This window comes from Aedes albopictus, chromosome 2 (assembly GCF_035046485.1).
Source record: "Aedes albopictus strain Foshan chromosome 2, AalbF5, whole genome shotgun sequence".
NCBI classification, from domain to species: domain Eukaryota; kingdom Metazoa; phylum Arthropoda; class Insecta; order Diptera; family Culicidae; genus Aedes; species Aedes albopictus.
Genome location: NC_085137.1, coordinates 472355881 through 472382881, shown reverse-complemented (window position 1 = coordinate 472382881; position 27001 = coordinate 472355881). Strand labels below are relative to the sequence as shown.

The window sequence follows — 27001 nt, the reverse complement described above, 5'->3', positions numbered from 1 at the left end:
AGGCTGAAGAAGAAACGATCATGTCATTGTTCTCCACGTCAGTATAACTCAAAATTATCGCCTATGATTAAAAGGAGAAAAAATCTCCGATAAAATATTGGCAGTTTCAACGCCAACTAATCCCTGAATGGTAAAACTAGAAAGAATAGACAATGATTGGAGGAAGGAAGATGGAAAAATTAATGATGATCAAATTGGCAGCTAGCATGTGAAAAGGGTTCTCTGAATTATTTTGAACATAATTCGGTCAAGCGGCATTCGGCCAAATGCCGGACATCTGAAAAACCTGAGCAGCGAATTTTTTTACCAAAAACTTTGAGCTTGTTAAAAATTAATTGACCCCACGAGTTAATGTACCGAAACTTTGCACTTTGAGTAAGTGTGTGGTATTGACTTAAACGCCTACAATCACAGTCTTACCTGAAACGAAACCTTCCAGAATGGTAGTTTGTTGCTATGTGTATTGTTTCGCAAGCTATGAAGAGATTGAGTCGTAATAGCAAAAGTGGATCTTAGAGTGGATAGTTATTGAAGCACAGTGTAAAACATAGTTTTGTAAAATTAACGCATGCATTAAAATCACTATATTTTGGTTTCCCGCAAATTCCCGCAAAGAAAGTCCGGAAGCATTCGAAAAAGAAGAGTCTCAACTAGCTTCCTAGACCAGTTGCATGCCGCATACGGTCGAATACTACTACTTTTTGAACAAATTGACAAATAAGCCGTAAATTTTGAGTCAATATTGTAAAAGTTTAATTTAAACTTGAAGACATCACAATTTGTGCATCTAATATGCAAAATATACTAAATTTACTGTTAGAAAAAGTATGCGATATATTTGTTGGGCACATTTTCCACCAAAAATTACATTTTTCTTGCTGATGCGAATGCACCACGGGAATGGTGTAAAGAATCACTAATAAACAAACAAACAAACATTTTTCTTTATATTGGTTAAAATCGAGAATTTTTGCTTATAAGAAGTTTCTCCATACAAAAAACTATACAATTTTGTTACAAATCAAACAAAATCAGTTGGTATATAATCAATCATAGCCCAAACATTCATACATATATGAAAATTGATTGTTTTTTAAAAAAAAACAACATTTTTGAATTTTGTCGCGAAATTTTGATTTCTGGCCCATAGTGTAGTGTTTTGATCGAATGGAAGCTCCAAAGATGAATTGGTAATTGAACAGTATTTCAATAATCGAAAATCTCCGAGGTCACTGGACAACATTCAGAGATAAAAAGGGTGTCTATGTTTATGTTAACGCCTTCAGAGTACTATTCTCAAGAAATATACAAAGAGCAAAAAGAAAAAAAAAAAGTGTCGTAGCTAATTTTTAAAGATTTGATATTTCTGAAAATTATTCGAAGACAGCTACTAGAGCTAGCGTTTTTAGCCGATATGGGCAACTAGTTTTTCTGACAGCTTCCCCAAACAATAATCAAATAATATCCTCAGTTATTTTATAATACATTCTGAAAATTATTTGAAGCTGATTACCAATAGTGTCAATAACCGATGTTAGTCATTGACAGCACCAGCATCATCCCCAAATAACTCTCATATTAGTGTTAGATAACACTTTTTGAGCTTCCATTCGATATTGTAAAGAAATTTGTCAAACCCTATTTGTCAAAATATAGTCAATAATGTATCAAATTGTGTTTCTAATTTCGCTAGTCGTCTTCTGCATATCTGTGATCATCTCAGTCCAAAGTAATATTATATCCATCGTAACCCTTTACAATGCCAACCGTCCTAAGTCCTAACTAAATTCCTGCTTTTTTTGATCAGTGAAATAATACCGTCTAAGATATAAAAACAAAAAAAGTTCAGTCAACTGATTTTTGTCAAAAATAAAAATGATAATGATTATTTGTCAACTTTTATAAATTCACAAAATATAAACTCCTATAATCAACAGTTTTATCTTTACCTAATCAGTCCATAATTTTCTAATTGTAATGAATCTAATCTGTAAGGCTGTAAGTCAACTTATCTTAGCGTCCCCTGTCCTGTGTACTAACGAATTCAAGTAACGAATGATGAGTGTAACGCAGAGACCTCCTCTACCCACTCTTGCGTTACGTTGAATTTAACAATTATTGATAAATTTGAGGAAATTCAAAGAATGCAAAGATTAGGTCTATGCAAGCTGAATTATAATTTGTTTTTGACTTGTGATAAATGCACTACGGATACTCCTTTGGTTCCCATTAGCACTTACGGCGATTCTTTCACTTGCGCTCAACTCGTAAACTAGATATATCTAGCTCAAAGTATAAGCGGTGGTGAATGAACTGGCACTAAAGTGCTAATGGGTTAAGCCCTCCCATCGCGTCAAGATCGAATATCCAGGGGGAGGGATTTTCTACTAATGACAAGCAAATTTGATCAGAAAATTTGAGAATTTAAACTTGTTGAACAGGTAGATTTGAGGTTATGGAATCGCCACTGCCAGGAGGTATTCCCATAAGATTCCTAATTGAATCTTGGGAGGAATCTGTGAACTGAATGTAAAATACAGGAAGAATCTGGAGGCGTCTCTGAAGCAATCCCAGGAATAATCCGTGAGAGTATTCGGGAAGAAATCTCCGTAGATATCACTAAAGGTATCCAGAAACAATGCATGTATCCCTAATTGAATTCCAAGAAGTATTCCAGTATAACTATTCGAAGGAATGCCGGAGGAATTCCAGAGAAGATCGCCGATAAAATCATAGGAATAATTCCAAAAGAAATCTATAGAAGAATCCTGAGAGAACTGCAGAAACCCCTGAAGCAATCCCTGGTTATCGAAAAAAGAATCCCGACCGAAAACTGAATCCTAGAAAGAATCCTTGAAAGAAATACCTACCTAAAATAATCTCAGTAAAAATCAAAGATGAAATCCCGATACTTATCAACAATGGAATTGTGGGATAAATTTTAAAAGGAAGCCCGGAAGAAATCCTTGCCGAAAACCTTGAAAAACCTGAAAAAATCTCTGATGGAATCTCAGAAGCTATCTATAAAAGAACCCGAAAGGAGCCACGGGAGATATCCCTAAAGGAATGAATGAATGAATCCCGGGACGAATTCCTGATAGTGGATAAAATCTTGGAAAGCATCCCAAAAGCAATCCCAGAGGAAATCACGGAAAGGATTCCAGAAAAAATGCCGGAAAAATCCCGGAAAAAACCCTGGAACCAGGGGAAATCAGTGAAGAAATCACGCGATGGATCTCTGATGGAATTCCTACAAAACAAGAATCATTCACGGAAACCCATCAGGAGACATCTGTAAAGAACTACCGGGACAATCCCGTGAGAAGGCAATGAAATAAATCCGAGAGGAATTTCTGAAAGAAACCCGGGAGTAAATCCTGAAGGAATCCTTGAAAGAATATTTGAAGGGAATCCGTGAGCATTTTATAGTGGAATACCAGGAGAAATCCTGAGATGAACCTCTACAGAATTCTCGGCAGAAATAACAAGATAAAACATGGTAGAAATCCATGGTTAAGCTACCAGGAAAACAAGCTTACATACATCACATTTGAAATTATTTTGTAATAAACCGAGGCCATATTAAATCTTTGCAGCAGCGTTTGCGCCACCTAGTAAGCCATTCTTAAGTTGATTGTTCATCATCTACGAAGCATGGATCTTTGAACAACTCCTCCGAAGACAGTATGAAATGTTGTGTGATTCTCAAGATATTCACTTCAAAAGTACTGTTCTATAAATAGAGCGCTGGTCGGACATGGGTTAAACCAGAGGTTCCCAAACTTTTTGCTATCGCGGCGCCCTTTGACATTTCCAAAAATGTCAGGGCGCACCAAAGTTTTTAACATTTTTTTTTTAAATTTTGGGCAACTATCACTCTCAAAATTGTGAATCACTTCTCTAATATCATGTTTTCAGAATTCAATATTTGGAAAACTAACTTTTTTTAATTAATTTCTCAAAGATAGTATAAATATTTGTAAGATTTTAAAAATCATGTTGATTTCATCATAGGAGTTTTAAAAATAAGAAGAAACTCAGATGTAAAGGTAAAACAAGGTGCTGAATTTCAACAATTCAGCTAAAAATTCTAAAGCGTTTTCACTAATTAAAGAATTCTTATTGAATGAAAATGACTACACAGAACTTGACCAAAGCTTCAACTTTTTGCGGAATTTGCAAAGCAACACTTTTTTTTATTTTGGAAAATTTTGCCAAATTGGGACACATAAAGAGATTGTAAAGACCTGCCAGGTGGGCTTTGATTGGATTTATTTTCATAAATTTCAACTTAACCCTTTGGGCCTGGATTATAACCCCATTGATGAAACCGAGCATAACAAACTTATTCGATAATTAAATTAATTAATTATCGATTTTTGCGGCTTAACCAGCCGAATGGAAGTTTTACTTTATTCCAAAAGCTAGACTTTACATATACTGGCGTGAGTGAGAAATGGACAAATTGAGGTGAAATTTGCGAAAAAGTTACTCGTCCTCTCGGTGAGACTCGAACTCACGACTCCTACTCACTAGACAGGCGCGTTGCCGCTACGCCACGAGAAGACTCGAAGACGTAGCTGCTAACCTGAATTCAAGTTCAACACAAAATTCCGAGGTTATCTTTTCCACAGATTGCACCCCTTTCGGATGGAATGAGATGTACATCCACACTACGCATATATTGTATATGTAAAGCCTAGGCGAGAGCGCATTGTTTTTGTGTGTTGGAAGTCCACACACCTCTCATCGACGACTGTGTCGAAGAGATCGCGCGGTGAGCGGAAAGCTTCCAATGGGTCGCGACGTTCTCAAACGACCGGTTACGGAACATGAGTCCGTTGCTCGATGACATAATTAAATTAATTAATTATCGATTTTTGCGGCTTAACCAGCCGAATGGAAGTTTTACTTTATTCCAAAAGCTAGACTTTATGTCATCGAGCAACGGACTCATGTTCCGTAACCGGTCGTTTGAGAACGTCGCGACCCATTGGAAGCTTTCCGCTCACCGCGCGATCTCTTCGACACAGTCGTCGATGAGAGGTGTGTGGACTTCCAACACACAAAAACAATGCGCTCTCGCCTAGGCTTTACATATACAATATATGCGTAGTGTGGATGTACATCTCAATCCATCCGAAAGGGGTGCAATCTGTGGAAAAGATAACCTCGGAATTTTGTGTTGAACTTGAATTCAGGTTAGCAGCTACGTCTTCGAGTCTTCTCGTGGCGTAGCGGCAACGCGCCTGTCTAGTGAGTAGGAGTCGTGAGTTCGAGTCTCACCGAGAGGACGAGTAACTTTTTCGCAAATTTCACCTCAATTTGTCCATTTCTCACTCACGCCAGTATATGTAAAGTCTAGCTTTTGGAATAAAGTAAAACTTATTCGAGTTCAGCGAGGTTGCGGCAGTACTGATGAAACAGTCCGGTTCGAAAAGGTCAAAGCTAGCTCTTCACACTACCAGATCGGCAAACCTGCATGCCGCTAAGCTATTCCGAAGACCTTGTAATTATTCTGAAAAGAACGTAAATAATGTTCTTGAAACTAAAAACTTTGGACAAGTTTTAGTAAAATCAAAAGTTAAGCTGAAGCAAAAACAAAATCAAAAACTTGAAATTTTAAAATGTGGTTTCAATTGATATGTTTGATACCAGAAAACCTATGAAACAATCGAAGAGTCAGGAAAGATTAAAAAAATGTGAGCGACACTAGTATTACTAATATAAAAAAATTAACCCTTTATAAGGCAGTGGCAACTATATTGCCACCTACTGTTTGTATTTTTTTTTGTTTTATAACAATTAATTTCAAACTTTTTTTTTGGTTCACGTAAAATTGGGATTACTAACAACGCCTGGTATTTTTTTGGTACTAAACAAAGCTTTAACAACAATTTGGGAGCCATTTGCAGTCTCAAAATTGGCTAAATTTGACCGCGTGAAGAAAATTAGCTCAAACTTATTGTTAAATTATAAATTTGGTAAATATTTTAAGAAATAATCAAATTATGGGTTGACGTGAACTGAACTACACAGTTTATATTATGGGTTAAGCCCTAATCCACTCTAAAATCTGTTTTCCGGCTTTTTGTCGAAGTCAAAAGAAGAAAAGTACCCTAAACGGGCAGTGGCAAGAATATTGCCACCAGCGCTGGTGGCCTAAACGGGCAGTGGCAACTATATTGCCACCTCAAAAGCTCGTTTTTGGGGTAAACGGGCAGTGGCAACTATATTGCCACCAGCGTTTTTGGGCTTAACGGGCAGTGGCAACTATATTGCCACCTAGATTTTTGAGAGTTTCTTTCAAACAAAAATTGTTTTGTACATGTTATCATGTATATAATCATTTGCATAATAGTATGCGTTGACAACTCTTCTAGTTTTCTCGGCCTTATAAAGGGTTAAAGGTGTTCCGCAATACAAATAAAGAGTTTGTTTTTTTTTGTTTCGTCGCAAAAGCCAAAATCCTGCGGCGCACCTGGGAAAGGTTCGCAGCGCACCAGGGCGCTACGGCGCACAGTTTAGGAAGCACTGGGTTAAACAATTTACCTGTAATTCGTATGAAGATACTGTCAATTTTTTTTTTCTCTGGGGAAAGCGGGAACTATTTCACAAATTATGCAGAATGCATCCCTGCATGAATTCTAACAGACAACTCTGGATCAGCTACTGGAAGAACTTTTTGGAGGATGCTTTCGAGAAACTTCTGGAGCAGTCTCTGAAGGATGCTTCAGGTTAATCCTGAAAGATTCTTTGGAGGAAACTTTACACAAATTTCTGCACGAATTCCTAAAAGAGTGTCTGAAAGTTGCCCTGCAAAAATCTTTGGGCATGGAGCCATTTCTCCAAAAGGAATCTATGGAGAAATCTTTCAATGTTTGTTTTTTGTTTTTGATAAACTCTTGAAAGAAATCTAGAAGCAATATCTTAACAAATTCCAGGAATAACTCCTGCGAGAATCTCTGACGCAACTTTTACAGGAAACTCTGAAGGTGTAGGTGGAATTTTTGAAGGAATCTCTGAAGGAATGCTTGTACGGATTCCTAACACAACTACTGGAATAATCTCAGGACTAATTCCTGGCGCAATCTCAGCAGGATTTTTTGCGAAAAGCTCGAAAGATATCTTCGATCTTCAATAAAAAAAAGCTTTCGAGAATTTTCTAAAGAAATAAATGGAGCAACTCGAATGAATCTGTGGAGCAAATGTTGATTCTCCGAAGGAATCTTTAGACAAATCTCTGACTCTTAGCAGTGGCGATAGTAAAGTACCAACTACGGGAGGTCAATTATTTTAGTCCAAGTTCTAGAATATCTCTGAAATTATTTCTAGTATTCATCCGGAGATTCCATCAAGATGTTCTTCCGGAACTTCCTAAAAATATTCCATCAAGTATTTCCCCGGATATACTATTAGGAATGAATTATACGTATGGGGCGCGTTTACTGTTGATCAGAAGGTGTAAAATAATTTAAACTTATATGGCGAAGAAAATTCAACTCGAATTCTTCCAAATAAGAAGTTTTTTTCCGGAAAAAAATATTTGATAGACACCAAAGCGGTCATCATTGTGCACAACCGCTACCAAATATTGTTTTGAATGATGTGTTCCAACTCGATAAAATTGCCTTTAGATGCATGGTCACACAATATTTCTCTAAGAATTGCTTCAGAAATGCTTCCTAGTGTTACTCCAGATAATCTTCAGAGTTCTGTCAAACATCTTTTCAGGAATTTTTCAAGAGGCTTTCTGCAACGGTTTCTCTAGGAATTCATTCCGAGATTCCTTCGAAAATTCTTCTTCTCCAAATATTTCTCATCTTAATCCTCCAACGATTCCGTCAGGAGTTCATCGCGAGAAAGTTCATGTCTTTCAGGCACTTTTCCAGTCATTTTTAAGAATCCATCACACTTCTTTCAGAAATACTAATAATTTATTCAATTCCATAGAGTTTCCAGGAATTCCAATAGTTTCCTCTAATAAATGTTCTAAAAAATATTCCAGAAACTACTTCACGGATTTTTCAGGAATTTCACTAGATATCCCAATATTCCTACAGCATTCTTTTTTTTTCTCAGAGATTTTTTCAGGAAATCAAGGAACTTTTTAGAAGTTCTTTCAGATTTTTCATTAAAGAATATTGTCAAGATGCCTCCAGATATGTCTAGTGGAATCTGTGAAATAATTCCCGAAAAAATCTCACTAGATTTTCTGAAATCTCTAGATGAATAACTGGAACTTGGAGCAATTCCTGGAGGAATCAATTGAAGAAATTCTAAAAGAATTCCTTCACAAACACCCTGAAGAATATCTGAAAAAAATATCTTCAGGACTATCTGTATGAGTTCTTGGAGTAATACCTGGAAGAACCTTTGAAACAATTACTGAATGAATCATTGGGGACACCTCTGGAGAATAACTGGATGAATTTTGATGGCTTCCTGGAGGAATCTCTAAACAAACGCAGTGAAAATCTCTGAAAACAAACTTTGCAGAAATTTATGGAGCAATCTCTGGAGGAATCATTACAATAAGCCTAAAAGGTATCCCGGAAGCAAATATAAGAGGTAACCACTGGATCTATTATTGAAGGTACCCTTGGTGGAGTAATTCTTTGAGAAAGCTTTCAAGAAAAAATGTTGGGAAGTCTCTGAAAAAATTCTTGCATCAAGCACCGGAGTAAGAATCTGTGGAGGAATCTATCCCTGAAAGAAATATAGGAGCAAGCTTCAAAGGAATTGGTCAGAGTTTCGGGAAGAATTTCTGAAAGAACTCCAGTGGTAATATCTCAACGAATTCCTAGAAGAATCTCTGATGCAACTCTGGAGGAATTTTAGGTGGAGTTTTCTGAGGAATTCTTGGAGGGATACCTGAAAAAAAAAACTCCTGGCAGTAATTGCTTCGAAAAAATTACTGGTATAACCTCTGGGGTAATTTTTGAATAGGATCCAAAGGAATTCCCGAGGGTATCTCTGCATTATTTATAAGAGGAAACTCTAAACTAGATCTTAAGGATAAATTAATTGAATAATCTCTGAAGGCATCCTCGGGTGAATCTCTGGAGTACAGGTTGAAAGATTTTCCAGAGTTATCTTCAGAATAATCTATAGAAAAAATCCCTGAAACTCATGTATTCAGGGCATATATAGCCGCAGCTGTTAAGGCGTGGGTATTTAGCATGACCATGCTGAGGATGACGAGTTCGATTCCCACTCGATCCAGAAACTTTTTGTAATAGAAATTCCCTTGACATCCGTGGAGTATCCTCGTGCCTGCTACATTATATACACATGCAAAATGGTCATTGGCAGAGGAAGTTCTCAGTTAATCACTGTGGAAGTCCTAATAGAACAGCTGAGAAGAAGGCTTTATCCCAGTGGGGACATTACATAAGAATATCTGGTAGAATTTTAGGCCTTTCTCAAAGACAACTGTAGAGGAATTCATCAAGAAATGATAACAGAATTGGTGATGGAATTCTATGGAACTTTAGATGAGTTCCTGGAAGAATTTCTAGAGGAAATCTCAAAATCCTCTCTGAAGGGACTGTTGCAGGAATTCCTGGAGGATTCCGTGATGATATCTTCAGAGAAATTCCGAGAAAGTGTAGAATTAGCAGAAGTTAAAATACTCAGAAATAAAAAAAAAAAAAGAAATTCCGGGAGTTTTGGAGTAATTTGGGGAATTTCTGGAAGAATTCTTGAGCGAACTCTTGGAATAATTCCTAGAATAACCTAATTCCTGCAATCTACAAAACATCCAAGAGGTGGGAAGCTATGAAACAGTCAATAGAATATTCACTTTGAAAAAACAATTGGTTGAATTTGTGCGAGAGAACCCAGAGGAATGCCTGCAACCATCACTTGAAAAGTTCCAGGAGGAATGTTTGGAAAAACCTCTGAAAGACTCCATGGCAAAATCTCTGGAGGAGTGCCTGGAAGATGACCGAATTCCTTAAGTAATTACTAGAAGATTTGTGAAAGAAAATTCTGGAAGAATTCCTAGACCTATGTCTAGTGGGATCTTTGAGAATTCGTGAAGGCATTTCTGAAGGAGCTCCTGCACAAAACTCTGGAGGAATTTATGAAATAATTTTTGAGAGAACTCATGGAAGAAACTATAGGACAATGTTCCAATGAACCTCCGGAAGAATTTTCGGACGCATTTTCTGACCAATCTCATGATACTATTTGAGTAATCTTAGGAATAAATTCTAAATAAATAGAAAAATCTTTAAGAATTCCTGGTTGAATCTCTGCAAGCAAGCCTAAAGAAATCTCTGGTGGAGTTCCTGCTGAAATCTGGAGCAATTCCAGAAACTAAACTCAGGAGAACTCCTGAAAGAAACTCTGGAAGAATGTCCTAGTGAAACCCTATGGAATTTATAGTAGGATTTCTGGGTCTTATTAATGCAGCAGAAATTCCCGCATGAATCTCTGTAACAATTCCTTAAGAGATAATTATACAAAAATATCTGGAGTAATTCCCGGAAGAGCAGAGGATAGCTCTAGAAGAATTCATATAGGAATTGTTTGAAAATTTGTGGTAGTTTTTGGGTTTCAAATTCCAAATTTCTAAAGGAATTCCTGATAGCTTTTTTAGAGGAACTCTTGTAGAAATTTGGAGGACTGCGTGGTGCAATCTCTAGAATTCCTGAAAAAAACATCATTCACTAGAAGAATTCTTGTGAGAACATTTGTAATTTGTTAATAGTTTTGTGAAGGAATTTCAAAATCTACAAATTGAACACCCTTGCAATAACTTGTAGATTGATACATATGGTTTAGATTTCCTATGTGAGACATACTGTAATTGACAAATATTTATACTCTCGTGTTTACAGCCCAAGATATGAAAAATTCTCGTTGATTATTAATGCAATATGTATTGTAATGCAAATAGTGAAATGCAAAGGGTTAAACTTTTATGATGAATGAAGAATGTAGTACAAAACATAAACAAAATTAAATTTTAAAACAACTAAAGGGTTCAACATGCTACAAAATTTAATCCGAAAAGTACATCTACTAAACATTGACATCTACACATCAGTTTTACAAAATTAACACACATCTATTTAGCCTAGTATTGAACAAAACATTGATGAAACTTCAAATGAACTGATAAAAACATCGCATCGGCAACTAAAAGAAAATGCAACCTCTATCGAACAGTTAAAACAACTATAACACTACATTGACCAGCACCGGACTCCGCTCATTTATTCCCAACTAGGCAGGTAGGTACTCACGTGTTTCCGTCGATTCCTCGTGCTGTGCCCGATTCAGGTGCGACTTCCGCTTAGCCGACTTCTCCCGTTCCATCTCCGCTCCTCCGTTAAAGCCCCTAACCGGACTCAGCGCCCCAATGTCCCGCTCCAGTCCCGCCAGGGGCTTCCTCGTCGATCCGGATTTCATGGTGGAGGTTCGCATCCGCGGCGTCGGAGGCGATTCCATACTGCTGCTGCCTCCACCGCCGCCTCCGATGGCACTCAAGTGCGGAGCACGTCGCTGGAGCACTGGAATCCCTTCGCCGCCGGGTTTCGCAGGGCCCGGATCAGCAGCAGCGGCGGCGGCTGTGGTGGTAGTCGAAGGGATTCGTTCCAAAAAAGCCTCCTCACCACTACTGACCGCCGGCGACGTCGAAGCGGTGGGTTCGGTATTGTTGTTATTGGTGTTAGTGGGGAGGGCATTCCCGTTTAGCAGATCACTTCCCGCGGGGTTAGTGCTTTTGGACATTGGCGCCGCTTGGCGGTTACGATTGATATCGGCGGCCACCGCCGGTTTGATAATGACTTCGGTTGTCTCCTTGAGCTTCTGCTTCATACTGACGGCTGTGATGGTGGGAACGAGTCGGGGCTTCGGATCGCGCAGTTTGGCCGTTGCTCGGTTTCCGGTATTCATCGTTGATGGCGAGGCGCGATTCAGCCCGATGATGTTATTGTTGTTCGGCGAGAGCAGTTTCCTAATCCGACCACTGGATGGCGGAGCGAATGTGGACGCTTTTAAGCGTTGCTGGTGGGCGTCTTCGACGATGTGCGGCGAAACGATTGCTCCGACGACGACGCCGCCAGCTGATAAGACGCGCGAAGGTGTTGGTGCGCGATGCATCACAGTGTGCGATGTACACAAATCGTCGTCAGCACAGACACGCACACAAACGGAACAAGTCGGACGCGTGGTTGTTGGTTGGTGTTGGTAGGGTGGCGGGTCGAGTGCGTGTGTGTGTGTGTGAGAGGCGTGTGCGGTGGTGGTGTTGGTAAGCGTGTTTCCGTTGTTTATATTTTGATATCGCACGGCGGCGCGCGTTTCGAAGGCGATGAGCGGAGAGCGAGAATAAACAGAGAGAGATCGGATGGAAAAACGAATCATGGTTAGTGCTTACTGGTTGGCGCGGGAGAAATTTGTGGGGGGCTGGTGGGTGGTGAGCACACACTCTTTCACTAGGGGGGACAACAAATCGGTAGCCAACACACGCGGTACAGAATATGGAAGAGAGAGCACTAGATAAGGGACTACCACAACCGTTAAAATTACACCATACAAAAGCTAAAAACAGAGAGAACAGTGGGAAATGTGGGCCATAACCAACAAAATCAAGAACATGTAAAAGTCGAGGAAACATATTTACAACAGCTCAGCGGGGGTAAACAGCGGAAAGGAAAATTTAATTATTTTCCGAGCTTCGTTCCAACCGATCCATAATTACCTTTACACTAAATATTTACATGGAAGCTATAAACACCTGAGAAGCCAATAGCAGCACAGCCATAGCCATTAAACCTAATTTGCGAAGAGGTTGAATTAGCGTTCCTTATCGTTAAGTAATTGCTCTTTCATGCCATCCACTTTGTTGAGACAAACATTATAGGCTTATTCCAACCAACTGCTAAAACAACCTGCGACTGCTTTTTTCGCTTTTGGAGAACGTTTTGAAAAATTTCTTAGGAATAGCATTAGAGAATTTTTCAAGATTCCTATGGAAAGTTTTGAGAAAATGTGTACAAGTGATTTCCTACATCAAGTGAATTTTTGTAAAAGTATTATTGCGAATATTGTTTGAGGAATTTGTCCTTTTTTTTGCTAGGTTTCTAGCTGCACTCTGAATAGAGTTGAAACCTCTACACTAGACCCGAAGATAGAAAAGAGTACGTAATCTTTCAGAAGCAGTTTGCCAGCCGTACGCGGAAAATGATATCCATTAAGACACTGTTGCAACTGACTCAGAAAGATACGGTAGAAGATTGGAAAGTTTTCAATTGGTCAGTCAGTCAGGATTTGTCTATGTAGTGTTATGGTCACACGGTTTGTGTTTGTTTCCTTGTTTTGATTTTGTGGTATGGTTAAATATGTTTTTCTCCTCGTTAAGTCAGTTGTCGTATGTTTGTTTTTTTTTCTTTCATCGAATCAATCGAACCCTGTATGTTAAAATATAGTCGATCCTGTGTCAAATTGTTTTCTTGATTTTGCTAATCGTTTTCTACTTGTGTTCATCTCTTGTGTCCTTAAATTGTCATCGGTCCAAAATCCACAGAAACATGTAACTGAACTTCTGAACATCTAAGAAATAATCAAAAATACGCCAAGTTGGTCAGTTGATTGCAATAAAATTTTAAAATAATAAAGATTTCATGTCAACTTTCATCCCGCTACAAATACTATTAAAAATATTCAAATTCGTTCAATTGTCCTATCGATCCTACCTAGATAAACCATGTCTTTTTCTCAAGCGTAGCCTAGAAATGTCAACCTAGTCATACACAAGTAACGTTGTTCAGTTAATAAAAGCAATCAGTTTTTGTCCAAAATGTCACGTCGAACGCATTGACGTCAACAATGCGTTTAAGTGTTCGCACGTTAGCTTCGAATCTATCACCACAATTAAGTGCTGCAAATCTCCTTCCCACTATTGATTCTTCGGTCGATTTTAATTGCTTTATTTATAGAAAATATGACCAACTAACATTGTAAAAATTCGAAAAAGCGACTATGACATTAATAAATTACTATGTAATAAAAATCAACCGAGAAACGTGGGAAATAGAGCCCAAACAACATTTTGAAGTCAGATGGCTGTAAAAGGTTCCAAAACCTGTCACAAATCCTATAATACTTTTATTAGGATTTGTAACGATCATCAAAACCTTCTCAAATCCAACCGACTTGGAACTATTGCTTGGGAATAGACTCTACTGAGCCCCGGCGGTTCCTCCTGTTTATCGAGCATGTCTGATGCATATGATCAGCCATACTCCATCTGCAGCAGCCGGTTCGTGATGAACCGTTGGAGGCGCATTAAAGTGTTAAAAAGGTGATATGTTTCACTAAAGAACACTACATTACAATAATCAAAATGAAACTCCTTCACTTTAATACCGTCAACCCCTGCGAACTTGGCCAGGGAATATTGTTTGAGGAATTTGTCCTTTGAATAAATCAAAAGATTCATTTTTATTTTTTTAACACATACTTCAACAGTTTTTCCAAGGACTCCTCCAAAAATTTTAAGAATTGCTCATGAAGTTTTTCTAAGGCTTCCTCCATAAATTTTTGAAAGGGCACTTTTAGGATTTTCAGAGTCCTTAAGAAAATCTTTCAAGGATTTATTCCAAGGATTTCTCTAGAATTTCTTCCATAAATTCCTTCAAATTTTTCCTAATAGTTTGGGCAGCAGTTCTTTCCAATAAATGTTTGACATTTCTTTCAAGGATTTACCCAAAAAATTTTCCAATGATTCCGTTGGAAGTCTCCAGGAATTTCTCAAAAAATTCCAAGGATTACTTTGGGAATTCTTGCATGAATTTCTGCGGAAATGTTTCTTATGGTTTCTCAAGAAGTATACAATCCGTCAAATATTCAGCAATTCATTCAAATATTTGTCAAGAAAATTATTCCAAAATTTCTATGACAATTCCGGAGAAATTCGCGAAAAGGTCGTAACTGACAAAATGTACACAATTTAAATGATTATAAGAGTGAAAAAATGCTAGATTTTCCTACTAAATACTCACAAACTTTCCTTAATATCACTCTTCTAACTATTGAAAATCACGGGTTGAGTGGAAGGCGTAATCCCATTATGTGTCGCACGAAACAAAACAAGAATTACGCCTTCCACTCCTGGTGTTTTTGTTTACGAAAGTAAAAGGCGAAACTGAAATCACAACGTAAACATGGCGATAGTGAAAGGCGAATCTGAAATCAAAACATAAACACGGCGAAAGCGTGTAGTAAAAGGCGATTTTGAAATTAATATCGATTTAAGGCGCATAGTATTGGGCGTATTTAGCATTATCGGGCATCGATTCGGGCGTAATAAAATAAATGCAATGTTTAGTGCAAAAATTAACAAATTTGAACTGTTTTATTAGAAAATCAAGAAAATGTGTCAGAATTGTGTCATTTAAGCTTATTCATGTTGAATTACTCTGAATTACTCCTAAATAGGAATTGAAATTGTATCAGCAAAAGTCTGTTGTTGTTTTCTCAATGTTGTTGCTTTGTCAGTTACGCCCTATTCGCGAATTACTCCGGAACTGTTGAAATAATTTTGGAAAATCTAGATTTAAAATTTAAATCCGGAAAATTCTTTTTCCAGGGTTGCTCCTGGAATTCTTCTAATGATACCACGACAATTTTCGATGAGTTCAAGAACTTCTCCATGCACCCAAGAGTTCTTCTTAAAGATCATTCAAAAGTTGTTAAAAAGAATCCTTCGCATACCTCCAGACATCCTAAAAACTTTTCCAAAAACATATTTTAATGACTAGCCCGGTAGTTCTTCCAAAAAACCTTCTCAGCATCAATATAAGAAATTCTACAAGAATTAATAGAAATGTTTCTCAAGCTTTACAAAAAATTGTTGAATTTTTTTTATAATTCCTCCAGAATACATTTCAAAGATTTCTGTAAATATTATTTGTGCCTTAGTTTTCTCAAGAATTTTGCGAAAAAATATTCTTGAGCTTCCCGAGAAATTTTTCAATGAGCGCCCCAGCAACTCAGGAGTTCTTTCCGCATCATCACAATGATTTCTTTAGAGATTATAAAAATAAAACCTCCAGGAATTATACCAAGAACTATCTCATAAATTACTTCAAAAACCATTTTTAGAATTCTTTTGAAAGTTGAAGGGATCATGAATTCTTGCCTGGGTACATCCTGTAATCTGTTCTTCAAAGGATTTTTAAAAAGATGGTTTTAATTTTTTCTGCTATGATTTTTTTTCGGTAATTTTTTTAATGATTTCTTCAGATACTTTGTTGAACCATTTAAAGAGAAACTTTTGGAAGAATTTCAGCTCCTTCTGAACTTTCTGAAATTGATGGACAAATTTCAATTCCCGATGAGATTAATAAACAATTTTATGGGGAAACTCGCGATTTGTATGGTGTAATAGTCCTTGAAAAAAATCTTAGAATAATTCTTTGAAGATTTTTGCCAGACATTATTTAAAAAGATTTTTTTTTTGAAATTTTTTCCTGTGAACAATTGGCCTAAACTTACGAATAAAAAAAAAAGAAATTCTTCCGAGCATTCCAGAAATTCAAGGTTCTTCCGATTTCCATTGCAGATATTTTTGGAAAAAAATCAAGAAAGAATTGCCTCTAGATATTCTTCAAAGAATTCTTCCAAAAATTACTCCTAGAAATTCCCCATGATTTCTCACAAGGGTTCGTTCAGAATTCCTTTTCAAATTCTTTGGCAAATTCTTTAATGAACTCCTCCAAGAAATGTTACACAGTAATATCTCCAAAAAATCCTCCAGGAATCGCTTTTAGAAAACAAGAATCCTTTGATTATTTCAAGAGCTCCACAAAAATTCTTCGAGGATTCCCTAGAAGATTCCTTGAACAATATCCGAATGAACCTATTCAAGAAATTCTCGGAGATATCCTAGGAAGAATTCGCTCCGACGTTTCCAGTATAATTTCTGAAGCAGTATTTGAAGGTTTTTTGGAGGAATCCTGAAAGAATTTCCGAATGGTTCCTTTAAATAATTTCCGAAAGAATCTGATTTTTTTGAAAAAATATTTGAATGTATCTTAAGATACAACCTGGAGAAGTTATTGAATTATTTTCGGGGGGAATCCATGAAGCAACTCCCCGACGAACTTTATGAAGATCTAGTTCTATTACTTTCTGCAAGATTCTAAAGATTTCGCTTCCTGTGAGGGTAATTCCAATAATATTTCCAAGGATATCTAGAGGAATTCTTTCAAAAAATTACTCGGCATTATTTTCCTAGGGTTTTTAAGAATTAATTTTAGGATTTATCCATAAATAGCGGAAATGCTTACAAGAAATAAGAAATTCTTCCAAGGATTTTTTCTGGATTTATTTCAGATATTTTTTTGGAAATTTTTTTTTCTGTAATGATTTTAGAAAGAATTCTTGGAGGGATCCTTTGAAAGAATCGGTGGAGGATTTTTAGGATAAATACATGTAGATTTTCATAGAAGTATTGCTGTAGAGATGTTTGGAGGAATGCTAAAATAAAACTTGCAAAAGATTTGGCGGAAACTCTTGAAAGGACCATTATAAGTGTCTAAGGAGGAATCTTAGGGAAATTTTCTGGACGAATCCTTGTATGTAATAGTTTTTTTGGAAAATTCATTAACCTTCCGTAACTCGCGCGGTTGACTACCTGCGTCAGCACCACGCTAATGCTGAGTACAAAAAACGAGAATTTTTCAACGTGTTGTACAAAATACAACAGCGCGATCGCTCGGAGGTTAAGGAATTCTTGGAATAATTTCAGAAGAAATGATGCTCGTATGAGCTCATACGAAACAGAAGAAATTCTAGGAGTATTCTTTGGAAGAGTACCAGGAGAAATGGATGGTAGAATTTGAATGCTTGGAGGAATTATTACAGATTTTCTGGAGGAATCTGAGTATCAACCCTTGGAGGAATTCTTAGAAAAATTCTTTGAAGACTTTCTGGAGAATTCCTTTAAAGATTTTCTGGAGGGAATTAACCCTGCAAATTGTTCTCCGAAAAGTCCCTGAAAGAATTCCTAGATGGATGTCTAATTTTCTTATAGAAGAATTCTGGAATAATTCCCGGATGATTTCTTTAAAAAAATCAAGAAATTCTTCTAAGGATTTCTCAAAAAAGGCTTTCAAAATTTTCTGCAGAAACAGAAATTACTAGAAAAAATCTTGGAAAAAGTAACAAAAAGTACCCTAGGATGAATTTATGAAGTGATCTTTGATTTTTTCCTGATGGGATTCTTTAATGAGTTCTTGAAAAGAAACAATTGGATTTTTTGCAAGAAGTATGCTGAAGAAAATGCTTAAATAATTGTTTAAAGAAACTTTGGAGAGATTCCTGTAAATCCTAGGTTGAATAAATGGAGGAATCATTGCAGACATTCCAGAAAAAAAAATTGCAATTGGAATTTTTAGAAGATTTCCTGATAGAATGCATGGAGGAATTCCTCCAGGATTTTTATTTCTTGAAACCAAGAGAGAAATCTGTTAAAGAATATTCAGAAAAAGTCATTGGTTTTTAAAAATAGTTAGAGAAATTGTAGGAGGAATTATACCGGACAAAGTAGTATGGAAGATTACGTGGAGTTGGTAATTTCCAAAATAATTTCATAAGAATATCCTGGATGAATCATTAGAAATATTTCCGTAGGAGTCCTCTGGAAGAATTTCCTGGGAATTTTCAGAAGAGATTGGATAAAACACTAAAGAAGACCTTAGAGAAATTATTTTCGGATACAACTTTGGGAAGATTTCTGGAGAAAACCTTTCAAAGATTCCTCCAAGAATTTTTGCAGAAATGGTCCTTTTAGAAATTTTTACTCAGAGATATCATGGAAAGTTCTTAAACGTATTTCAGGTGAGATTCTTACAGGATTTGTTTGAAATATTCTTGGAAAATCATTGGATGATTTCCTAGCGAAATTTTCGGAGAGGTTCCAGTAGGAAATCCTAGAATAACCCTTGGAGGGATTTTGGAAAATCCTGACAGAGTTGTTTCAGGAATCTATGGAAGAATTCCTATAGAAACCCTTGAAAGAGAAATTCTCCAAAAAGAAATCCAAGCAGGGCTCCTTGAACAAATTTCTGAAAAAATACTAATAGAAAATTATAGAGTAAATCTTATTTTTCTAGGAATACGCAAATAAAGTGTTAGAAACAATTCCGGCAAAACCCTTGAGAGGATTCCAGGAGGAATATCAAGCAAAATTTAGGAGTTGTCCTGGAAAATCCTCAAATGAATCAACGAAGACATTGTTGCAGGAATATCTAGAAAATTTTAAGAAATATATCCTAAAAGATTTCCTCGAAGGAATTCAAGATTTGTTTTTTTAATAAATTTATGAATAATATTTTGAATATTGATAGATTGAAATAGAATCTTTGAAGGAATTTGCATGGGAAATAAGCGAAGGAATACTTGGAGAAATTGTTCAATGAGCACTCAGATAAAGTACTTGGAAGAATTTTTAAAGAAATTGCTTAGAGCATTTCTATTCCTGAAACAATATTCAGAGAATTTCTTGGGAAAATCAATAGAATTTTTTTTGATAAGTCTATTGCAAGAGTTTTGAGAGAAATTTCAGGTAGAATGGACAGAATCTTGGCATTCTAATTTAGAAAAAAAATGTTAGAAAATTATTTGCGAGGATTCCACGGACATTTCAACGACAAAAAATCTAGAGGATCCTTAAAGAATTTCCTGGAAAATCCTCAGACGAATCAATTCAGGAATTGTTGTAGAATATCCTTGAACAAATCTTGGGAGAATCTCAGGAAGATTTCACAAAAGGATTATATAAGAAGTTTCTTCAGAACTTTTTTTAGAAATTTAGGGAAACATCTATTGATGGAATATTCTGATTATTCAAAAAGAGTATTTGTGAGAATTTGCGGAGAAAATCCTTGAAGAGTTTCTGAAGTAATCCTTGGAAGATAATTGAAGACACATTTGGATTCAATTATTGGAGAAACACTTGAAAAAAAAAATACTGGAAAAATCTTTAAAAAAAAATTGCTGGGATAAATTCCAGCGAGAATATTCAGGTATTTCCTGGAAAAACCATTGGAAGAATTCCTAAAGAAGACCTTTGAAAAAAAAAATTCCTGGGAAATTTCAGAACGGATTGGACAAAATCCTGACATTTTACCTTGAAGAAATTGTTAGAAGCATTCACGGAAAAAATACTTGTGAGGATTCCAGAAGAAGTTCAACGAAAAAAAATCTACGGGGATCCTTGAGGAATTTCCTAAAAAATCCTTAGAAGAATCATGTTGCAGAAATTTTTTGAAAAAATCTTAGAAGAATCTCTGGAAGCTTTCCTGATTGAATCATATGAGGAACACCTTCTGGTTTTTTAGAAGTTAAGGGAAAAATCCATATTCAGAAAAAGTCTTCTGCGGAATTTAAGGAGGAAACTCTTTACAAATTTCTGGAACAATGCTAGGTAAATATTTGAAGAAATTGTTGTATGAACTCTGAAACCTAACACAACAACCGTGTCCGCAACGAGGATGCGTCAACAGCGACAAAACAATGCGGCACCAAACGGTTAAAGAAATTGCTTGCAAAAATTCCGGAAAGAATATCAGAGAACATCTTTAAAAATCATTAAAGAAACTCATGTAAAAGTCCATGGGCAGAATTCCCTGAGAAATATCAGAAAAGATTTGACAAAATTCTTGAAGAAAATCTTGGAGAAATTGTTAAAAAAAAAATCGAGAAAATCTTTTGGACGTTTCCTGGAGGAATTCAACGAAAAATTCTATTCTTTTCTATTCTATTCTTAAGGGAATTCCAAAAAAATCCTTAGACAAACTTATGGGAGAATTCATGAAAAATTCTTGGAGGAATCTTTGGAAGGTTTCCTGGAAGAATTCTTGGAGGAATTTCTGTTGATTTTTTTTTTATCAATTCATGGAGAAATCTACGAAGAAGTACTTATTTTTCAGTGTATGAATCTTTGAGGGAATTTGTGGAGGAAATCCTTGAAGAATTTTTAAAACAATTCTTGGAAAGTAATAAAAAAAAATACTTGGAGACATTTTTGATTGGAGGTCATTAGAAAAAAAAATCTGCAAAGAAATTGTTGGAGAAATTCCCAAAAAAAATGTTAAAAAATATGGAAGAATTCCTTAAGAAATTACAGGAGAAACTAGCTGTTCCCGGCAAACTTTGTCTTGCCTACTGCGTTTTTTGACGTTTCAAGTCCCTAGCCAAGTCCAAGTCCCGTTAAAAAGTATGAAAACCCAATTTACAAAAACTTTCATTTTTTCCTTGTTTTTTTGCCACATAAACATTCTTTGGGTGGAAAATAACAGAACAAAACTCAGACGACCCAAATCGGACCATCCGTTCGCAAGTTATGCGCGGTCCCACGTATGCCACTGCATTTTTTCAGAAGAAATTTGACAAAATCTTGTAAAAGTTGGTGGATTCATTCCTAAAAAAAAAGCTATGCGAGGATTACTGGAGGAATTCAACGACAAATTTCGAGATCGAATTTATGGAAAGTTAATTTTGGAAAATCAATGGATTTTTAAAGTAATTTCTACAGAAATTTATGGAGAAATATTTGGACGTTTTTTCTGGAAGAGTCTTTGGAAGAGTTTTGGGGGAAATTCTTAAAGAAATTGTAGAGCAGTACTTGGAAAATTTTTAAAGAAATTTTTAGAGAAACGTTTGAAGAAACAGCATGTTTGTAAAAGTTTATTGGAAAATGACTTGAAAGGTTTTAAAAGGGAATAGAAAATTCTGTTGAAATCTGAACAATTCTGAAGAAGAAATCCGACATTTTTATAAATTTTTCTAAAATAATTTTTCCAAGAAATTAGGCCTCAACATTCAAACTGGCTGTTAGAATTATCACCTTCCTCCAAAGCTGTGTCCTTTTTCCTACTTGTTCCGACAATCGGGATGGTTTGAATTTGAATCATGTTAAGGTTTTTGGGATGCAGTTTTGGTGCTGAATTTCAGGAAAAAATCCAGAAGAATCTTTTAAGAATATCCTGGATAAATGCGTAGGGGAATGCCGGAATGATAGTTTGGAGGAATTTCTAAAGAATAACTTGGAGAAATTACAAAAAAAAACTTCCAAGAAGTAATTAGCTTGTAAAGCTCTTGTGAATATTCCTGGAGGACCTGCAGTTTAAATTCCTGATGATATTGATAGAAGAATTTCGGGTGAACTCCTGAGAAAGTTCTAGGGAGAACTCCTAAAAAAGGAGAAGTCCTGGAAGACCTTCCCGAGAAACTTCTATATGAATTACCAAAGCAACATCTCAAAAACAAAAAAAAAACTGGGAGAGTTGTCAGAAAAGTATCTGAAAGATACTCGAGAGCAACTCCTATAAGGAATCCCGTTGTTCTCTGAAGAACTACCAGTAGAATTGCTGAATGAATCTCTTAGAGTAATTGCTGGAGAAACTCTGCAAACCTCTGTAGAATATAGACATCATCATTTCAAAAGGGTGTTACCAATTTTAGAATTACCACTTTCTTTCAAAGCTGTAGATCATACTTTATTTTCCCTACGTATTCCAACAACCACTGTGGTTTGTATCGGAAAGACACAATTTTCAAACGTCGTTACTTCCCTTTTGAAGTGTTGATGCCGAAATTTTTAAGAAAATGCTGAAGAACTTTTCAGATTATTACGAAGGAATGCTTAGGGGAATGTCTAGATGATTGGTTGTAGAAATTTCTAAAGGATCGAAAAAAATAATCACTGAAGCAGTCTTTGAAAGAGTTCCTAAATCATCTCACGAGAAAAAATGTTTTAAAAAAATCTTCCAAGAAGCAAGAAGCTTGTGAAATTCTTGCGAATTTCGTGGGGAAACTCCAGCATGGATTGCAGGAAGAATTTCGGGTGAACTACCGGGAAAGTTTTTGGGGGTAGCCTTATTAAGAACAACTTCTGAAAGATATTCCACAGCAACTCTTGTAAGTATTCCAGGGACACCCGAGCAGAGGAGAATATCAAATTCATAACAACAGGATCACATAGCCTGTTTTTATATCATAATTTGTTGTTATTAACTTATCAAAGTATTACTTTTTCATAACATGGTTTGTTGGGCAATCTTATTTTGTTATGATTAAGTTATTAAGATTTATCCACTAAATAACATTTCAATAATATACTTTGTTGTAGACCAAGTTTTGTTATTATTCTACTATTGAAAATGTACAAATATGTGATGAACTATAACACAACAATAATAAGTATTCAATTCACTGAAAGATTCATTGTTATTAAGTTGTTATTGATCTAACAAAACATGTTATAAAATTGGGCTTCCAGGAACATTTTTTTGTTATGATTTTTGTTATTTTGCCGCTTATGACAGGCAAGTTTATAACATAATAAGATATGTTAATAACATAAAAATTACTGATTCCATTATACAGTTATTATGCCAAAATAACATATTTTATTATGCTGTTGATATTTTCTTCTGCTCGGGCAATGGACTGAAGAATTGCAAGGTTTTTTTTGGAAAATTTCCAAAAGAAACTTTTGAAGAATATGGTCATCATCATTCAAAAGGGTTGGAATTATCACAGCTGTTGATCGTATATTCAAACTCCCAGAGGAGCTTCTGGAACAGTTCTCAGGGGAACTTGTGGAAACATTCCCGTAAGAACTTCTGAAAGTTTTTTTCCCACGTTACTTAATCGACTTAGTTCAACATTGTGTAACAGTTTGTCATACAAGAAAGCAAGTATTTGAGAAAGTTATTCGTTAATTTCTACAGAAGTACCTCGATCTTCTAAGAGGCAATCAACTCATAGGAAACATAGAAGCATTCGATGATCTCAATGAAATTCAATTCTGGAACTCGATTTGAATAGGTCGTATGTGCTTTCGTCGATATAAAATTCGATCATTTGGATTTGCTTTTTATAGCGGAAACTGTTGAAATATAACAAAATTAATACATATAGACGATTCCTTACAAAACCGGCTTCCGGTTTTATCATTAAAAGCCATCAAAATATCATCCATATTGCTACTATTGCTAAAATAAACTGTTCGAATTTAATATCGACGAAAGCACATACGACCTATTCAAATCGAGCTCCAGAATTATGAATTAAGTATTTTTCATCATCTTGTGGTTGATTTGGTGTAACACTTGTGATTTGTTCATGTTTGTATTTGAAACATATGCTACAAATTTCATACATAAATGACTACCTAGGTCAGCTTACAAAACAACAGTTAGAATATACTGGAAGCTACAGAAAAAAGCAGCATTAGATAAGTTACATTAGAACATTAGCAGCAAGCACACACAAAACACACGATACGATAAAACAAAGCAAAAGAAGAAATGGAAGAATCATAAAAAAAAACAAATTAAAAAGATAAAGAAACGGAGAAGGTGCGATGATGGTTAGAGAAAAAAGCCTACCCATAAAAATTGTAATCTAGCAAAACGCATATGCAAAACTAATAAATTTCAAAATGAATGTGACAGGCGAGAAAAGAAGCCGAGAGATGAGGTAAAAGAAATAAAACAGCTGGTTAGGAGGCACTTGGGCAGCATATCAATGCCAAAGTGCTCGCAACGAAAGTGGTAGGTGGTAGATAGCGTAGGAAGGAAGGAAGGAGCCAGTGAAAGGTCGCATCGAATGCGATTTGAGCGCGATTGGAAGCAGCGCGAGGCGAGGCAAGGCGAGAGGCGAGATCGATTGTGAGGGGGAAACAGGGAAATGAATCTTACCCAGCGCAGCGGCACGAAGTCTGGAAGATCTGGTTGTTCGGATCGGTTGCTGTGGTGGGGCCTGTGATGGCTGCTGTTGAGGCAACTTAGCCGCCTGCGGTTGAGGAGCGGCGGCAACCTGTTTCTCCTCGGATTTCGCGACGTTGTTGACGGTGCGGACGTTGCTGCGGTCCCGAGGTTTCCGTGGCTGGGGCTGCTGCCGTGTGCCTTGCGGTTGTTGGTGCAACGGTGACAGTGGCAATGAGCTGCTACCCCCGGTGGCCGTGTGGGGACGGGGTTTCACTCCACCGTTGAGGGCAGCAGCGGCTGCAGCTGAGGAGGTAGATGTAGAAGAGGAACCACTGGTCGACGTGGTCCGCCATGGCCTGCTCGAGGAGGTTGCGGCGGATGACGACGACGACGATGAAGTCGCGGGTGCTTTCGAATGATGTAGCGTGGATGATTGAGATTTACTATGAATTGCACTTGACGAAGGAGTATTGGTTGCTGATCTAGACGTTGATCTGGGAGAAAGAGATTAATATGGTTAATTTTTATTAGAAAAATTTAGTTATGGGAGACGCCTTCTAAGCTTCAAAGAACAGCTAGTAGCATTCTAAGGTTTCAAAATAGAGAGATGCTTTCCAAGCTTTCAGAAAAAGCTTTCGATAGAAGCTTGGGAAACTTACAATTTTTTTAAAGCTTCCGATGAAACCTAGAACGATTATGAAAGAATCTTTGAAATATTCGAAGATAGTTCTCTAAGCTTGAAAGAGAAGCTTTCTCAGTTTTCGATAGATACATTCAAAGCTTTCGAGCAAAGCTTTCTAGTCTTCTGAGAGAGGCTTTCTAAGTTGAAAAGAGAAGCCTTTGAAGTTTGTGAGATACGATTTTTAAGCTATCGAGGGAAGCTTTCGAAGCTTCCGCAAAAAGCTTTCTTAGTTCTCGAGAGAAGCATTCTCAGCTTTGGAAAGAAGCTTTTTAAGCTTCCGAGAAAAGCTTTCGATGCTACGGAGAGAACCTTTGCAAACTTCCAAGAGAAGCTTTGCAAGCTTCCGAAAGAAGCTATGCAAGCTACCGAGAGAAGCTTTGTAAGCTTCCGAGATAAGCTTTGCAAGTTCCCGAGAGAAAATTTGCAAAGCTTCTGTTGGAGGCCTGTAAATATTCTGCCGAAAGCTTGTAAAGCTTCTGTCGGAAGCTTGTAAAGCTTCTGTAGCATAACTTCTCTCGGAAGCATATAAAGCATCTCTCGGAAGCTTACAAAGCTTCTCTGGGAAGCTTGTAAAGCTTCTGTCGGAAGATTGCAAAACTTGCTAAGCTTCCGGGAGAAGTTTTGGAAACTTTCCTAAGAAGCTTCCTAAGCTTCCGAGACAAGTGCAAGGCTTCTAAGCTTCTGATAGAAGCTTTTTAACTAAGTGTCATACCCTTGAACTTCTGGGAGAAGCTTGCCATGTTTCTGGAAAAGGCTGTTCAAGCTTTTGGGAAAAGCATTCCAACCTTTTGAGAAAAGCTTCTGAAAGAAAGAAGTTCCTGAGAGAAGCTTTTCCAAGCTTCCGAAAGAAGTTTTTTTCAAGCTTCTGAAAAGATCTTTTTCAATCTTCTAGGAAAAGCTTTTCCAAGGTTTTGGGATTCTGGAAGAAGCTTCCCAAGTTTCTGGGAGAAGCTTTTTAAGCTTCTGGGAGAAGCTTTTCTAAGTATCAAGGAGAAGCTTTCCTAAGCTTCAAGGAGAAGCTTTCCTAAGCTTCAAGGAGAAGCTTCCATGTTTCTGGGAGAAGCTTTTTTAAGCTTCTGGGAGCTTTTTTAAGCTTCTGGGAGAAGCTTTTCCAAACTTCTTAGAGAAGCTTTTCCAATCTTCTTGGAGAAGCTTTTCCAAGCTTCTGGGAGAAGCTTTTCTAAGCTTCTTGGAGAAGCTTTTTCAAGCTTCTTGAAGAAGCTTTTTCAAGCTTCTGCGAGAAGTTTTTTCAAGCTTCTTGGGGACGCTTTTCCCTGCTTCTGGGAGAAGCTTTTCCAAGCTTCTGGGAGAAGCTTTTCCAAGCTTCTGGGAGAAACTTTTCCAAGCTTCTGGGAGAAGCTTTTCCAAGCTTCTGGGAGAAGCTTTTCCAAGCTTCTGTAGCTTCTGGGGAAAGCTTTTCCAAGCTTTTGGGAAAAGCTTTTCCCTGCTTCTGGGAGAAGCTTTTCCAAGCTTCTGGGAGAAGCTTTTCCAAGCTTCTGTAGCTTCTGGGGAAAGCTTTTCCAGGCTTCTGAGAGAAGCTTTCCCAAGCTTGTGGGAAAAGCTTTTCCCAGCTTCTGGGAGAAGC

At 36.9% G+C, this 27001-nt stretch overlaps 1 protein-coding gene across 22 annotated transcripts in view; it reads right to left on the bottom strand.

Annotated features, from left to right (window-relative positions):
* The window catches only part of LOC109414826 (supervillin), a 1049091-nt gene that overhangs the window by 358476 nt on the left and 663614 nt on the right, over positions 1–27001 (bottom strand). For 21 of the 22 annotated variants that reach the window (XM_062854057.1, XM_062854059.1, XM_062854058.1 and 18 more), the window contains 2 exons: positions 24726–25228; positions 11256–12077 (listed from right to left, as the gene is read on the bottom strand). In XM_062854057.1, the coding sequence (XP_062710041.1) occupies positions 11256–12077; positions 24726–25228 (1325 nt within the window). The remainder of the gene's footprint in view (positions 1–11255; positions 12078–24725; positions 25229–27001) is intronic. The other variant, XM_062854055.1, reaches the window with a different exon arrangement.